Below are 17,243 nucleotides of genomic sequence, written 5' to 3'. Positions count from 1 at the left end.
CAACATTTTGTTAGATCTCTCTGACAACAAGACATAAGATCTTCTGTCAAATTTTCTTCTCAAGTGATTTTTTCTTGTTTTAAGAATGTTTAGATATTTTGACTGGAACGTATGACAAAAATAGTAAGAAAATGACTTTTTGCAGTGTTGCATTTTGAAATGTATGAAACAAGGAAACGTTATGTCAACAATATATTCTGTAAAAACCTTTCTTAATAGGGTGTTGTTAAATTGTAATAAAAAAATCTAACATTGCCAGCAATTACCATAAATTCTTACCAAAAATTTAGACTTTTGATTTCAGGATGCATGCAAAATGTAATTTATAAAAATATATAAAATATATAACAATATTGTAATAGAGTAATCAGGCAAAATTTTGCAGTTGTTGTTGTCCAGTAGGCACCTTGTTCATCTCTGACCTGAAGCAGTAAAATAAACTTTTAGAAACATTAGGCTATACCTTTAAGGAGTTAAAGACTTGTTTAAGAATGTGATTTACACTGATAATATGTTTGGCATATGGATGGATGATGGATGATGGATGGATGGATAAAGGAAGTGACATCATAAACTTCTGAAGTGTTTTCTGTATTTGACTCAAGATTTTTTGACCACAAGTTTGAAATCGTGAGATATTCATGAATTCCCTGAATGTTGTTTGTGGTTTATTGGTGTTGCATCATTAGCCAAACACATCTGCACGCATATGTCAGCGAAGTACAAGTCAATTCAAGAACGTTTCGTGTATGTTTTTTACAGGATGTTATGAAATAGAATTATTATATTTTGCAAAGCCATGTGTAATCCAGCCCATCACTTTACTAACTTGTCCTATTTGCTGCTGTTCTACCTAATCATTGTAGAAGAACTCTGATAATTTTTTGAATAATCTTTCCATTTTCTGAAGACCAGAGAATTGACAATTCTCATTGTAGCCAATGTTTTATTTTATTTTATTAAAGCTTTTTGCTTCAGGTAAAACAAACTTTTTAACAGATTACACATATGTCTGAGATTTATCACCTATACAACATAACTAATTAGAAACAAATAAGGATTTTAATAATTGAAAGCTAGTTCCATGAACTAATGTTATACACTCACACTGAAATAAATACATAAAACAAGCTTTATTTACAGTATCACAGGTTTAGTGGTCCATTGGCATGATGTATGATAACATAAAACAACGTTTGAAGATTTAGTAGAACAAACATACTTGATGAACTACAATTCAGTTGACTTTCCAATTATGGTTTTCCCTTGAACCTAAGAAGAACAAAGAGTAAATGAATCATTTATGACCAGGATATGCCAAGATCTCAATATAACTGAAAATAATCATTAAAAAAGAGCATGTGTGTATAAAAAAGTGTTCTGGTAAAGGTTCTTTTGTGTTTTATTTGTAGGTCTCATACTTTGGAGCGTGGCTGGTTCCTTGCTTGGTTTGTTGGGTTAGTGGGTTTAACTTTGCTCTCCTGCTTGTGGGCACATAGTTTTGTCACAACAGTGACGGGCACCTCAGATGGGACGTGTTCTGCACCTCCACCAATCACAGATTGGCAGCTGTGGCCAGAACTGCTGAAGCAACTTACACTTTCTCCAGATGATTCTGAACTCTCAACTGAAACAGAAACAGTAAAGGTGCAATTAACAAAACATTTACTTTCGAACGAAAGAGAAGTTCCTTCAGTTCATTTGACATAAATTTAGTTATGAAACTGAAATGCAGAAATCTTAAAAATAGGCAAAAAAAATTTTTTTTTGAGTGTAATGTAAATGGCTGTATTAAATTTTAATGCATCAATTTAGGAAGGAATTGTTTTACAAACGATTTACACTGACATTTGTAATGCTCTTGAATGAAGCCGAATATATCGGAACCCCTGTTACATGAGTCACATTCATTCAGCAGACTAAATAAAAAAAAACATTCCACCAGACAGAAAACAGAGTGTATGAAAATTAGATGATATTACAACTTACTGTAAGAACTGTGCTTCTATCCAAAACTGTAGGCTACATTTTTCTTCCTAAATTGTAATTCTATGTATCGATAATCGAAAACGGAGTATTGTTTTTGTTCGTGTCAAATTAAATATATGCTGTTTATTCCAAATGCGGTCTATTGACGACATAGTTAATACCATTCCAAACCAGACATCACATCTGATATTTTGCATAAAAACTACTTTGGTAAAAAACTTTAAGAAGGAGATACCAAGTACACTGTGGTTTCCACTCTCATGGTCTAAATCATCTTCCTCCAGGATTCCCGAGGTTCCATGTCTGAACCGTACCAGATCTCCACTGCTTTGACCAATCAGATTGCCCACAGGAGGCAGGGAACCCCACCCAGAGGAGGAAGACGAATGGCTGCAGGAGGATGATGCACAGCTGGCCGAGCCAACAGAATTTAACCGGAGGACAGGAAAACCTGTCCAAGGAAATCACAATTGAAGGAATAGTTTACCCAGAAATATTAGCATTCTGTCATCATGTATTCCCCCTAATGTCGTTCCAAACACATTTGCTGTTATTTTTTTCGGTGGAACACAAAAGAAGAATTTTACATCTGACAAGCTCCTAAAAGGACTCAAATTTGTTTTATTTTCCACAAAAAAACAAAACAAAAAAAAGCACAACATGATTAAATGACAATTACATAATTTTCATTTTTAGGGGAACTATTCCTTTTAACAGGAGCTATTTAAAAACCAAAAATTATCATGCTATCTAAGGGTTAGTTATGGTTAGTGTATTAATTACAGGTGTTTTACCTCGTCTGCTCAGTGCACAGTTGATCGCTCGGTCATTGATGGCCATCTCACTAGGTTGGATATCCATGAAAGGTTTGTGTCCGATTCCCATGAACACTCTCTCCTGCATACAAACTTCTACAGTACATGAACATCAATACAGATCTTAAGGACACTGAACAAACATCACATCCTAATACAACAAACAAGCTAGATAGCCAGTAGACAGTTTTGTGTGATTAAGTTTCATATGCATCATTATTACCATGCTGTACATTTTCAAATATCTTTATAAATAACTAACTTTATCCAAAGTATAAAATATTAAACTCACAATCTTTAAAGACGGCAGTCAAATTAGTTGTATATTACTTTATTATTTGAATTTCAAATAATTGGACTACTTTGGTTTGTGCCAATGTTGCATTTGTTTATTTTATTTTTGGCATGTCTAAAACTAACAATTTATTAAGTTTATTAATTTTTCACAAATTGGAATGTTTTGAACAACAGTGGACTGACTTGCTAGAAAGACTTTGGATAAAATCACTTACTAATCTTTTCTGTGTAAAATTTTAGCCAATTTTAAAACTTCGTTGCCATGACGATGTAATGTCAACAAACCCTAAAACCAGTGTAAAAATGACTTTTTAAACAACTTTACAGCTAAAATAGTACACAAGTTTGAACAGAAGAATTAATGTAAGTGCTTATATAAAATTATAAGCTTCACATTTCTGCCTTTAAACCATCCAAAAATTGGCCCTATACTTACATTGTAAGTGCCTCACAGTAACATAGATTTTGGCTTTTTTCTTTTTTTTTTTTTTTTTTTTTTTTTAAGAAAAAGGTGGGATGAGTCAAAATGATTTTTGCTGGTAATCAACATCATGCCACAAATACTGTCGATTGAGCTTAACTTGTATTGAACCTGGAATATTAAAGAAATCATCCTCCAGGAAGTGCACATCATTTTTGGAGGGAAAACAACAGCCCATGCAGTTTAAGTATTAGCAATGGATTTGATTATGTTTTGTGCTAGAAGTTGGTTTGTCTCATTCTAAAATATTCCATGTTGTTTGATAAAATTGCAGAAATCAGTTTGATTTCGGTATGAAATTGGTTAAAAAATTAGCTTTCTTGCAATTTGTATAAATAATCAAGTTATAATCAATAAATTTAAAGTTCCTGAGCTTGACCATGCACAGCATATTTCTGAAAGTGTGCTATACCCTCTTACAGAAATACAGTACTTCTTTGTAGTGATATACCGATATATTGGCTAGGCCGATTACTCGGACAGTATTTGGCCATTTTGCTATTATCAGCACCGACTGATAACAGTGTTGACTTCGCCAATTAACAAGAGGGTTAACTTTCTCTTTTGACAGTTCCAAAATCTACCAAGATTTGTCAATGGATAGTCAACACTTTTCAAAGTTTTTTCTTTGCAAGTTTATGCAAATTTTAGTAAATATTTCATAAAATAAGTTTTTGTTTCACTTTAGTAATGTTGTGTACAACTGACTTGCTGTTAAATTTTTATATTTATCGGCATTTATATCGGCCATCCCACTCTCTAGATATTGTATCGGCCATCGAAAAACCCATATTGGTCGACCACTACTTCTTTGTTTACAAATAAAAATACAACACAAGCATATTCGTTTATTAAAGTTAAAGTTCAGATGGAATGGCATACATGAATAACGCATATGATGTTCTTAATTGTTTTGCAAAGGATTAACAAGTATAAAAGTGCAATTCTACTAAAAAAAAAAAAAAGGAGGAGGAGTGTTAACTGGAAATGGGTTTGAAGGGCAGAGCTGTGAGTGGATGGAGAGATTAATGAATGCAGCTGTGTTTTGTTGGACACAGGAGTTGAGCTTGCTGTAATTCTTCATTTCCTGTAACTTCTTATCACATTCAAACATGATATCACTTTTCAGCAGCTTATAAATCTTGTTATTGACCGTAACTCATGGACAGTTTTTGGCTCCTTATGATAGCTTCTAAGGTTTTCATGGTTTTATTTTCATAAACTTAATGATGAGATGACAGAGGCTGACACCATTCATCGTAAAATTCCATCCTAAATATGATAAAGAAAGTTGGTGCTTATAGACACCGTACACCATGCAAAGTTTTAGGAGTGTTAACTACATAGGGAGTGAATCCCCTAAAAAGAGTGAAAATGCAGTGGTTGACATACCATACCAATGATGATAGCCATAGGTTTTGGTGTCTTGCATTTGAAAACAAAAGATATGGTGACAGATAACAGTAAAGATATTTTCAAAAAAGTTGTTTATTTTAGCACCGATTCACTTGATTAATAATGCAATCAGGCAAAACTACAAACATGCCCATATAGAAATTTTGCACCAAAAAAAACTGACAATGACTTAATTTACAAACACCTAGCACAGCATAAACCTACATAAATTGTTCCTGCTTGGACTGTGAGTGGTTAGTGAATAAGATGCAGTTATTTTCAGAAATACTGCACACTAAAGTTGCGCAACTGTTATGAATTATTTGTAGTGAATTTAGTTACATGTGGTTGTCACTTCTGTGAATAACTGAACTCTGTGTCTACAGAACGAGATTAAACTCTCAAGTGTGTACATGGCCATAGAGTAATTCTATTTCCCGACTATAAAGTATGAAAACTTCTGTTTACCTCTGTTGTGAATGGCTTGTTCCCACAGAATTCTCTGCAGGTCTTTGGCCCAGTTTTCTTTCACTTCTCGACTTTGTGCCTGAAGTACATATGTATCCTGTGACTTCCTTCTTCGAAACCAGATCTCAAAACACAGACCGCTGTCACCAAAATTATGTGTCATACCGATGTCTGATGTCTGAGACAGGAGAGAATAGATGGTAAAAATAATTCAAACGGAAAAACCAAAAACTAGATTCGTCAGGAAATCTAAAATTGTGCTGCATGTGATAACATCTAGGGTCCTATTTTAAGAGCACTAGTGCTAAGCGTAGCACTATGCCACAAGTCATAAGCCACAAAGTTTTTGTCCAAGCATGTGCTACGTCCAGGCACAAGTGGGTTTGGCAAAATTGCACGCGCAAAGTACTAATGGGCTGGGTCAAGTGCAATTTAATCCTGAGGTTCTTCTCCGGTTATTATAAAGTCCATTCCCTGTAAAGCGCCAGCGATATAAACAAAGACAGCACATTCATAAGAAGTTGGTAGTGTAAATGGACTTTAGGCAATGAATTAGTAGAATAGAAATACGGACTTACATTCTTTTGTGCATTAACTGCGTCCTTGCTGAATGTCAGTGACACTCCTTTTATATGCATGGAAAATGTGATTCTCGACAGGATTTGAATTTACGCACCGTTAATTTATATACAGTGTAAGTATTATCAATCATTTTCGTCTGACACAAAAATCATGGCTAGTATTAACAGTGATTGTATCTGCAAGTTATATTTTTAGAGTTTGGACATGAACTTTATTACCACCTGCTGGTGGAATCTCTAAACTGCAAATGTAGGAACTGAGTTTAGACTTAGCGCAATGACCTATTTCTCAAGAAAATAGCAAATTGCGCTTTGCGGCACTTCATTAACTTACAATACATCCACAGCTTGCATGCATACACCCACAGATAGCGCAAATACTCCCACCCACGCCCACTTGTGCTTTGTTTTGGCACAAAAATTGCACTTAGAATTAGCGATCTAATGAAAATTGGATAAGACATAGCACACGGTTTTTGCGCTTTGCATGCTCATGAAAATAGAGCCCCTAAATTAAATGGTTTTATTCAACTCAAAAATATAGTTTAATTTGACAGAACCAACCTGAATACTTAAGGAAACAAAAACAAAATTAATTTTAAAGACTAAAATCAAGGAGAAATAGAACCTTAAAGTCAACATGAACTCAAAATTGACCCTATTAACCTTCCTGGTCTTACTGTGAATGATTCATAAGCGCACATTTTTCCAAATAATAAAAAAAAGCATTTGTGTTTGTAATCTTAACCAAAATGTATGAATGGTGTTTCATGTTGACTTTAAGGTAACAATAATTTTTTTACAGTGAAGGTAGAGCAGAAAAGACTAAGAGAAGTCATATTAATATAATTTTTGATCTAATAACTGATGTTTCACATCTAGGTGTTTACCTTGAACGATTGTTTGTAGATGTACGTGTCATTCCCAACTTCAGTTCTCCTGGTCTTGCTGAAGAGTATGAGATCTTGGAAGAGAAAAATGTGACGGTAAAATTTCTTCTTCCTGAATGTCAACAGGAACTCATCCTGACGAATGAGCTGCCCTTGTTCCTTCAGATTCACCTGTTTAGACAGAAACAAACCAAAAGAATACAGAAACCATCTCAGACAGATTGGTTTGCAGGGGCCATTCACACAGGACCATATACTATGTGCACTCTTTTTGTAACTGATTTTCTAAGTAAATATGTGATAAATAGACCATTGAAATATGTCTCCATGATTTTTCAGTGTCTCGCAAAATGAGCGCTGCATTTTAAGACGCCACGGCAAGTTAAAAACTAGTCCTTTTTTCAGTCCTTTTGCTGTGTTCCTCATTGGCTACCACTCCTTGTGTTCCCGGGTCAAAATGACCGACCCATTTAAATGTGAATCTCACATAATCCATATATTATCACTAAATATTGCAATATACTTTTTTTCAAGTTGATTATTAGAAACGAGAACAGGTTTTATACCTCTTTTTGGAATTTATTGACAATAGGCCTAAATTACCTAAAGTAATGGACTTTTTTTTGCATTAAATACCATACATAACATTTTCTGTCCTTTTTATCACACTACTTTGTTTTAATGTTTAACTAAAATTTCTTTTTTTACACTCTTTTATTTTGTGGAAATGGCAGAAAAGTCCCACTTGTGGTGTTCCCGGTCAAATGTGGCCGGCCCATCAAAATGCATATAAATCTCTCATAATGAATTTATTTTCACTAGATATTGCATTAGATCTTTTTTTGTTAACTTGATTTCTAGCAATTAGAACAAGTTTTGTACTTCTCTTTGGAACTTTGAAACTAAAATAGCATTATTTATTGATTATTTTGACTATAAAAAAAACATTCACAACATTTTCTGAAAACACTTTGTATTAATATTTTTCCTTTGTTCCTGTGGGGTCAAGATTAGTTCAGAGGTTGCCTGGGAAATCAAAGGGTGTGTGTGTGTGCGTGTGTGCGTGTGTGTGTTTATGTACGAAGACATACAGAATGTGCTCATCTAATGGTTGGACAGGCTCCTGAACACAATGTTTTTCTTTTTTGTAACCTCATTCATTCACTCCTAATGGCCGGTCATTTCTGACCATGAATACCACAGGCACCCCCACATGACCTTTGGCAACCTCTGAACCTTTGCTGCATTGGTAAAAATCAAACAACATTTCAGATCTTGCCTAGGAAACCATAGGATGTGTGTATGGGTTTGTGCGTATATGTTTGTGTGAGTGTGTGTGTATGGTTGTGTGTATGAGTGTGTGCACATGCGCATACTGTATGTGCTCATCAAATGGTTGGACAGGCTCCTGAACACTCTTTTTTTTCCTTTTTTGTAGCCTTGCCCATGTAACCGGTCCTACTCGACCTGCTCCGAACGGGATTCGAACCGGCATCTCCGGTGTGGGAGACGGGCTCACTAACAAGGAGGCTAAAGGTTACAATCACTAGAGTCAGTCACTAGTGTGCCTCTTGAGGCTAGGGGAGTGAGGTTTACACACTGCACAGCTACCTACCAGCTGGCTACCGTTACACTCACCCCCCTAAACCTCGCTCCCATCTGGGTCACGACACCCCTGTAACCGGTCCTGCTCGACCCGATCCAAACAGGATTCGAACAGGTGTCTCCAGTGTTGGAGGCGGGCACACTAACAAGGAGGCTAACATAAGGGTTAAAAACATGTCTGTGTCTCACTGTTTTTGATCATAGGAGTGTGTCCTGTGTGAACAGCCCCTTAAGCCATATTTAGACTGTATTTGACAAATTGGACCAACTTTGGCGTGTAGTTAATAAAACTTTAACAGTGGCATCTTGGCAGTGCTGGGGCTTGAACCCCCCAACCTTCTGATCAGTAACCCAGAGCCTTAACTGCTGAGCCACCACTGCCCCACAGTGAATTTAGTGCTTCTAAGATGTAATGATTTTGGTGATCTTTGTGTTTTGCAGGTTGTGGATTTTTGGTTTTGTCATTTCATGTCATGTTTATTCTACCTCTATACACAAATTTGACCTAATGTGCAGTTGGAGAAAGTGTAATAATTATGTTTTATTCTACCCGCCCATTGAGTTTGTTTTTAAAGCACACAGTCTTAAAATAAAGTTTTTATCTTTGCAATTACAGACACTGTATGATGCGGGCTGCACTCGCCTACACTTCACACCTGACCAAACTTATATAAAAAAAATATCCTCTCTATATTTCAGTTATAATCTAACATAATATTTTATTATGCAAAACAACACATACATATCCATCTTCAGCTTAATAAACTAAATAAAAGGGCAAACTCAGTTGCTACACTGTAAAACATGGTAACATGCAATTGTTACTTGGACTGGGCGATAAGACGATGTAATCAGATATCGACGATGTCTTACAAAGATCCCGATGCCGATTGCGAACAGATGATGATCGACAATATCGGGAAATGGCAAAACCATGGATCTGGGAAGTTGCCAAATATATTAAACAGTGGCCAGGGTATGAAACTAGCACCCGCCACCCACCAAATGTGACAAGGTTGAATCTAGTTCACAAGCTCCTCGTCCAAATATAGGTATTTCATGCGTGGATAATTTTGCTCATCTACCCACAACAGGCGGGCGACGTCTCGGAGTGACACGTGACAAGAAATGCTGTTAGTCACAAAGACATGCACTTGAAGAAACACACTTTATTATATTTTTAAGAACAGACAAAAGAAAAGCCATCAATACTTGTGTCTGATTCGCTGTTTGTTTAGAGGCGTGCAGCACAAGCCTGTCTCATGGAACAAGTGCATGTAAAGAGTTTTCACTCTTTTATCTCCGTTTCATTCATCTGAAATCTGTTTGCACGAATAATGTCATCTATGAGAATGCTAAAAATTATCTCCGGTCATTTCGGGAGGTATTGTGACTTTAGTTTGCATTATTTCCTCGTAGTTGGCATGCATTGTGAATGCGACTCTGCAGGTTCAGTAATATATATCTTTGTATTAAAGAAACAAAGGCAAAAGTGATTAAATCATAAAGTAATGCAAGACATGTTCACCTTGAAACTAAAATTGAGTTTTATTTTGTTTTCTTTAGGCAGCATTAACTGTACTACCAAAATGCAATACAAACACAAATTCCATAAGAACACACATTTGGCAGCATTATTTTGGGAACACAAGGAAATTTATTAGGCTTATTTATTTAGATTATTATTGTATTTACATTTATAATTGCCTTTAGTTCTTAATCTGTAGGCTATTAGTAATTTTCCATCTGTGTTGATGGATACTTATGTGATGGCAAATGGAGCCGTTGAAGAAGGTAAATGTTTGGATTTGGGAGTGGTTCAATAAGATTTTTTTATCACTTCGATATTTTATTGCTTTTTTCATTTAAAGTGTAATTTCAATTTAGAAATGTCTTTTGTTTATGTTTTTTGTGTTTCAATAAATGAATTAAATTAAGCAAAATCAATAAAGCAAAATAATTCACCGACCCTCGGCAAGGGGGCTGATGATGTAATCAGATATTGCAATATTTTTTAAGGCAATTATCGCAAAAAATTTTTTTACATATCGCCCAGCCCTGACTGTTACCCTACAGATTTTTTCTGCTTGGTCTAACCCTTGGAAATGACTTTTGTTGGTGTAACCTAATGTATTCAAGGTTGATCCAATCATATTAAATTATAATTATAATACATTTATTCAGTATATAACTAGCAGGCCACTGGTGGCTATACAACAATAAAGCAACTTTTTACAGTGTATCTGGCATACTACCATTCTACTCATGCAAAGTTTCTGTATGCATGCAATGCCCATGTGAAAAGTGTTTTTAGAAGTAACCTGAAAGTATTTAGTAATGTGATTACTTTTCATTGAAGTAATCTGTAAAGTCAGTAATATGATTACAATTTTAGAGATTAGTCATTTTTAGTGAATTACTTTATTTGAGTAACTTACCCAAACCTGGTAGCAAGGACAGGCAACAATGTAGTACACTACTGTTTGATGCACTTGCTGTTACATACTGCATTCTGTTTCTCAATCAGTTTTTTTAAAAGGTGCACTCAGTAATGAATAGTAATTTTGAAACATATGTATAAAATCATGAGCACACACAGGAGATGAAGAATCTAGACATATCAGTAACCTTATAAAAGCTGTTTTATTCTACATGTTAGAATCACATGACCAACTGAATACTACTTTCACACTTGGATTCAATTAATCATGGCTGATTGTGAATAGAAAATTTCTATAATAGCATCTGTAACTGAAAACTATTGATTTTGAATAATGCTGCATCCACACCACTAGGTGTCACTGTAAGTCCAAGATGACATGAACAAAAAGTTACTGAGTTCACCTTTAATAGTAGACAGTAAACATTATACATTGTGCGATATGCAGTATGTTAGTATTCCATTTTGAACATAGCCACTAATTATGTTAGCATAACAAAGCTAACATGATGTTTGCAGTCTACACACGAGCTGTGTCCAAAACGACACACTATACACTATGCACTTAAAATATACACTATGCACTCAGCCATGTAGTTAAATGAATTTTAAAAGTGAACAGTGTTTCCCATTAATTACCTAGACTGTGGCGGCTCACCAGTTTCATAACGAACTGAAAATATTTGTACATTTCTCATAATAACATAAAAGATCTATAGCGTTGTGTTTTGCGCCATTGCTTCAGCAAAGCATCTCTCACGCTCAGTCAGCATCTGAGGAGCAAGTTCAACACAGGTAACCACTTTTGCTTCATTTCTTTGATGGCTCAAATGTATGCTCTAGTCCATTTTGTGTTTTGACCATTTGTGAACTGCGTTAAACTCCGTCTCGTTAATGCTTTGTAGGTGTGACTTTTTTGCCGTGTCATCACCATTCATACCTATACAACTAATGTATTTATGATTAAATTACTACTAGAACACAGAATTGTTTACCGGAGCACAAAGTTATTCATAGATTTAGCCTCTTAAATTTAATCTCAAAGTGCACCAGACTGATGCATTTAACTTTAAAATGTAAAAAATGTTCTTATGGGGGACCATGCCCCTGGACCCCCCTAGAGGGTCCGAGGTCCACCCACCATAGATAGCCAATCAAATCACTGAAGGCAGGACTCAAGTTTAAGACGCTAAGCGGGAACCTCGTGGATTATTCCAGCGCTGTGCATCAGCAAGCAGTTCAGGTTAAGAGTGTTTGTGTCATGTGAGATGTAAGTATCTAACTAAACATGCAATATTTGATCACTGTTTTATGATTGAAATGTTGTACCGACCAACATTATTTGCAAGGGTGCAAACTATTCACCATTTGGCGAAATTCACCATTTTGAATTTAAAATATGTCATGTACAGTACATGATTTGTATGTCATTCATAATTGTGAATGTGAAAACATTAACGGAGCCTTTTTCAACATATCAGGCTTAAGACAAAGAGTGAATGTGTGTATATTGTAAAGGAATTTGGCAGGCTTTTGAAGCAGCTTTTTAGAAAATTCTCTTGATATTGTCTAAGAAATTATCTATAAAACAAAAACACAAAGTAGAGCATTATTATCACCCAGATCAGAACTAGAACATGGTAAGACCTGTGACTTGTGACTTCTATTGTGCTTCTAGGTTTTGGCAAGGACAGTGTCATATATTCTTAATGCAAATATTATTAGGTAATAATTTAAAATCAAAAATATTTTTTTAAATAAATTCTTTGTCTTTAATTAATTCTGAATTTTGTACAGCATCTCCTAAGAGTATGTCTTGTCAGGTCTGTGCTCAAATAATGAGCCACCAGTTAAATGAGTAGTTCACCTAAAAATGGAAAATTTTACTTTTACTCACTCATTTACTCACCCTTATGTTGTTCAAAACCCATATGCTGTTTTTTTCTTGGAACATAAAAATAAGATATTTTAAGCAGCTCTATTCCATAGAATAACAGTTTATAGTGAGCAGGAGCTGTCATACTTAATAAAGGACAAATACTATAAAGCACTATTAAAGGTTCAGTATAAAGACATAATAACTAGTCCATATGACAAGTGCACTATATTCCAAGATTTCTGGAGCCATACAACAGCTATGTGTATTTGATGGTATTTTTATAATGATTTTTTACTCTTTGGACCTTGACAGCAGTGGTCAATATGAAGTGTTTTTATATGGAAAAGAGCAGCATTAGGATTCTTTAAGAAAATATTGTGTTAAGATTTTATTGGGAGTAAAAAACAATGAGGAATAACTTGAGGGCAGTAAATCATTTTGTGTATTTTCTTTTTGCTAGGCAGCTGACACAGTCATGTCATTTTACAGATACATCAAAGATGAAAAGAAATTCAAATTATATTCATCTTTTCTTTGAGACAGCACAAAAAAGTAAAGATGACTGAAACAAGCAAATTGCTAGCAATGCAGACAGTGTTTGTTGTGTTCTGTGTGTTGGGCCTTTATCGCATTTCAAGCCTTTATTCAGAAAATTACTGCATTCAGCACCTTTACTATATTAAAGGACCAAAGAGGACCATTATATTTGTGACCTCAACACCCGTGACCCCCCACCCCCAAAATGGTTTGGTCCCCTCAAATGTTCAAGACATGGTTACGGCCTTAGTGAACGTACCCTAAACTTAAAATGAACAACACTTTAATAAAACGACCAGGAAGAAAGGGAGAGAAAAGGCTGAACATGAAAACAGTGTATTTCTCTTTGGATTAGTATCGTTGTTTTGGCAGTAAATAGTGTTTATCCCAAGGGAAATGTAAGAAAATCTTTGGTCAAGTGTCCGTGTAAAGCACCAGCCGATATCTCACACAGCTCACACAAAAAGTGTGTGTATTTCAGGTCAATTTCTCACGATTTGTGAAACATTCTCAGCAGTTTGGGTGTGAAACGCTAAAATACGGGACAAACGGCATAGCATATAGATTTCATTCGTAACGCAATATTTTTTCCTTAATTACGGGCGATTCCTTATTTTAAGGAACGTTTGGCAACATATATTTTGCTTATTAATTTTACCTGATACTGCTTCAGCGTGAGGGTCTCTCTCTCTCTCCACTCACCTCCATAATTTCCCTCAGTCGATGACGCCGGTGATATTGGTTGTCAGGGGCGGGGATTGGTAGAATTCAAGTGATATTGCACCAATTACAACAAAGATTCGCCAGTTTCACAAAATGCCATCGAATACAGTTATAAGCAGCAAAACAAGAGGGTGTACGGAGGGTATACGCAATTTTTTTACCCTTAGAAGTCGTTATATGCAAAATGCCCTGGGAAAAATGTAAGCATACGGCGTATACGTGCGTGTGGCCCTGACTACACCACTGATTCACACAGTATGAGGCGATGGTGACGCATTCAACTTACATTTGTAAGATGCTGTCTTCACTGAAGTTTCGCTTGTTGCTACATTCTCCATTATTTGTCAGACCAGCAATGCAGCCAGATAACTCCACCCCTTCTATTACGTACAGCAAGCTGCGAGTGCAAAGTACACTCTGTTTTGACGGTTGAAGAAGTGCATCATGCAGGTACAAATAGTACACTTAATTTTGTTGCATTTTCAGTGTTAATATACTACTCACACTACTTATTCTATTCGATTTTCCAAAACCCCTAAACCAAGATCAAAATGATAAATTGTAACTCCTCCTAGAGCATTCAAGCTATATCTACCAAATTTGGCACAGACCTTCAGATTGTTCTGACTTCATGAGCTACTGTATATCTTTTCTAACTGATCGGACTTACGGCGTTCCCGTTGCAGACAATCGAAAATCCTAAAAATCCTTACACTTATACTAACTTACATTGACGTACTGTAATGTTCAAACAAGCCAAGACTCTGCCAGCCCATAAGGCCTGATTAACCCTCAAACCTCAGACATTTTTTTTTTTGGGGGGGGGGGATTTTTCCCCTTTTTCTCCCAATTTGGAATGCCCAATTCCCAATGCGCTCTAAGTCCTCGTGATCGCATAGTGATTCGCTTCAGTCCGGGTGGCGGAGGACGAATCCCAGTTGCCTCCGCGTCTGAGACAGTCAACCCGCGCATCTTATCACGTGGCTTGTTGAGCACGTTGCCACGGAGACATAGCGCGTGTGGAGGCTTCACGCCATCCACCGCAGCAACCACGCTCAATTCACCACGCGCCCCACCGAGAACAAACCACATTATAGTGACCACAAGGAGGTTACCCCATGTGACTCCACCCTCCCTAGCAACCGGGCCAATTTGGTTGCTTAGGAGACCTGGCTGGAGTCACTCAGCACGCCCTGGGATTCGAACTAGTGAACTAGCGAACTCCAGGGGTGATAGCCAGTGTATTTTACCACTGAGCTACCCAGGCCCAAAACCTCAGACTTTTAAAATTATTTTAAACTTTAACAATGCTTTGTCAAACCAACATCACAGTACCTATTTAAGTTACCTAGCTGCATAGGTACCTATTAACCAATGTTTTATATGTAGTCACTCCAACTAAAACTGATTTAGAGCCCTCTTTGACATACTTTAACCTCTGTAATCTCTCTCACTCACATCACACTCCTGAATGTCTTCCATGGCGAGCAGATTGTTGCCGTGCCGAAGCTGAAACTGGATGATCTCGAGTGAGGTCTGTATCTCAACTCGCTCGCGGCCCGTGTGTGGTCCAGACTCGCATTCACGCAGCATATCCTGCAGCAGCAGACTGTATTTAGTGATGCGCTGGACGGGTTTCAGAAGATAGGATGACAGATCCATCTTATCACCCAACAACTGCTGTTTCTGCTGCAATGGAGCCAAAAACAACAGTTATTAGAATAAATACACACAATAAAACATCTGAAGTATACATATAGTGGCCCCAAAAAGTATTTGGTCACTTAAGTCAAACATAAAAATGTCTGAATGTCATTGCTCACCTTAAAGAACTCTTTGCCATGTTCAATGAGCAGTTTCTCAGAGCACGGTTTGTTCTTGCTGTATAAAGCGTACAGGCCAAATTGTTCTTTCTGAATGAGAGACACAAGTTTCAATCACTGGACACTGAAGAATATGTAACAGATGCCATGACTGGCAATGATAGTATGTATGATGGTAAAATGAATAGAAAATTAGGTCACATTAGGTAAGTCAAGTAGTCACGTGTTTTTGTTTCTTTATGTGATGTGTACTGCTAGTCAGGGGAGATGCCATATTTAATTTGACTTGAAGGAAAGCAAGTTTGTGAGGGATAAACATACAGTCTGTGAATACGTTGAGTATCTTGATGATGTTTTTTAGGCAAATTAAACAGTCTGAGTGTGTTTTCGTGCACGTTCATACGCCAATTAAGCTTAATAAGCCGACAACGTGTGTGGTAATTTAAACACAATAAATGCAGTTTCTTTATCGGTGTAAGGTCATAAAAGCCGTAAGAATAAACCGATTGACACGGGTAGATTTTTGTTGATTTTGATCCGTAATTAGTGTATTGGTGTGCATGTAAACGGGCTCTTTAAAAAAAATTCCATTAGAGAAAATAAGACAATTTTGGAAAGGATTTGTTGGCTGTCTCAAATTCAAAGAATATTCCAGTTTCAGTTCAAGCTAACCTCGGTCGACAGCATTTGTGGCATACATTTGATTACCTCAAAAAATAATCTTGACTTGTTCCTCCTTTTGTTAAAAACAAAAACAAATTCTGTGTTCCAGTGAGGCACTTACAATATAAGTGAATGGGGCCAATCCGTAAACATTAAAATACTCACTGTTTCAAAAGTATAGCCATGAGATGTAAACAATATGCATTTGAACTTGATTTTAAGTGTTATAAATTTGATTACTAACCTTTTCTGTGTGAAGTTTTTAAAATTGTACAACTTCGTTGCCAATTAATGCAAGAATTAATACAAGTGATTTTATAAAATTATAAGCTTTACATTTCAGCCACGTTTAAACCCTCCAAAAATTGGCCCCACTGACTTCCATTGTAACATTTGTTATGTTTTTTAATATGCTGTTCTATGTGATGTGTTGGTGTTTATACTGTCTACGGTGAAGCCGAAGACACATTTCCACATTGTGGATAATAAAGTCACTGAACTGAAATGTCTCACTGTAACCTGTTTCTTTTTATAAGAAAAGGAGGGACGAGTCGAAATTAATTTTGTGGTAATCCACATTATGCATCAAATGCTGTCGATTGAGCTTAACTTTGTATTAATCCCTGAATATTCCTTTAAAAGTGAAGTATGTCATTT

At 36.2% G+C, this 17,243-nt stretch overlaps 1 protein-coding gene across 1 annotated transcript in view; it reads right to left on the bottom strand.

The window, feature by feature from the left end:
- Window positions 1–1,114: 1,114 nt before the first annotated feature.
- Window positions 1,115–17,243, bottom strand: part of LOC127449052 (uncharacterized) — a 67,135-nt gene continuing 51,006 nt past the window's right edge. The window contains exons 16-23 of the mRNA XM_051712154.1: window positions 15,924–16,013; window positions 15,559–15,789; window positions 6,917–7,087; window positions 5,446–5,623; window positions 2,784–2,900; window positions 2,225–2,440; window positions 1,422–1,627; window positions 1,115–1,272 (exon numbers count right to left, since the gene is read on the bottom strand). Coding sequence (XP_051568114.1) covers window positions 1,231–1,272; window positions 1,422–1,627; window positions 2,225–2,440; window positions 2,784–2,900; window positions 5,446–5,623; window positions 6,917–7,087; window positions 15,559–15,789; window positions 15,924–16,013 — 1,251 coding nt within the window. The 3' untranslated portion in view covers window positions 1,115–1,230. The remainder of the gene's footprint in view (window positions 1,273–1,421; window positions 1,628–2,224; window positions 2,441–2,783; window positions 2,901–5,445; window positions 5,624–6,916; window positions 7,088–15,558; window positions 15,790–15,923; window positions 16,014–17,243) is intronic.

The sequence above is a fragment of the Myxocyprinus asiaticus genome, chromosome 12, assembly GCF_019703515.2.
Source record: "Myxocyprinus asiaticus isolate MX2 ecotype Aquarium Trade chromosome 12, UBuf_Myxa_2, whole genome shotgun sequence".
Taxonomy (NCBI): Eukaryota; Metazoa; Chordata; class Actinopteri; order Cypriniformes; family Catostomidae; genus Myxocyprinus; species Myxocyprinus asiaticus.
This window is presented reverse-complemented; position numbering and strand designations above follow the sequence as displayed.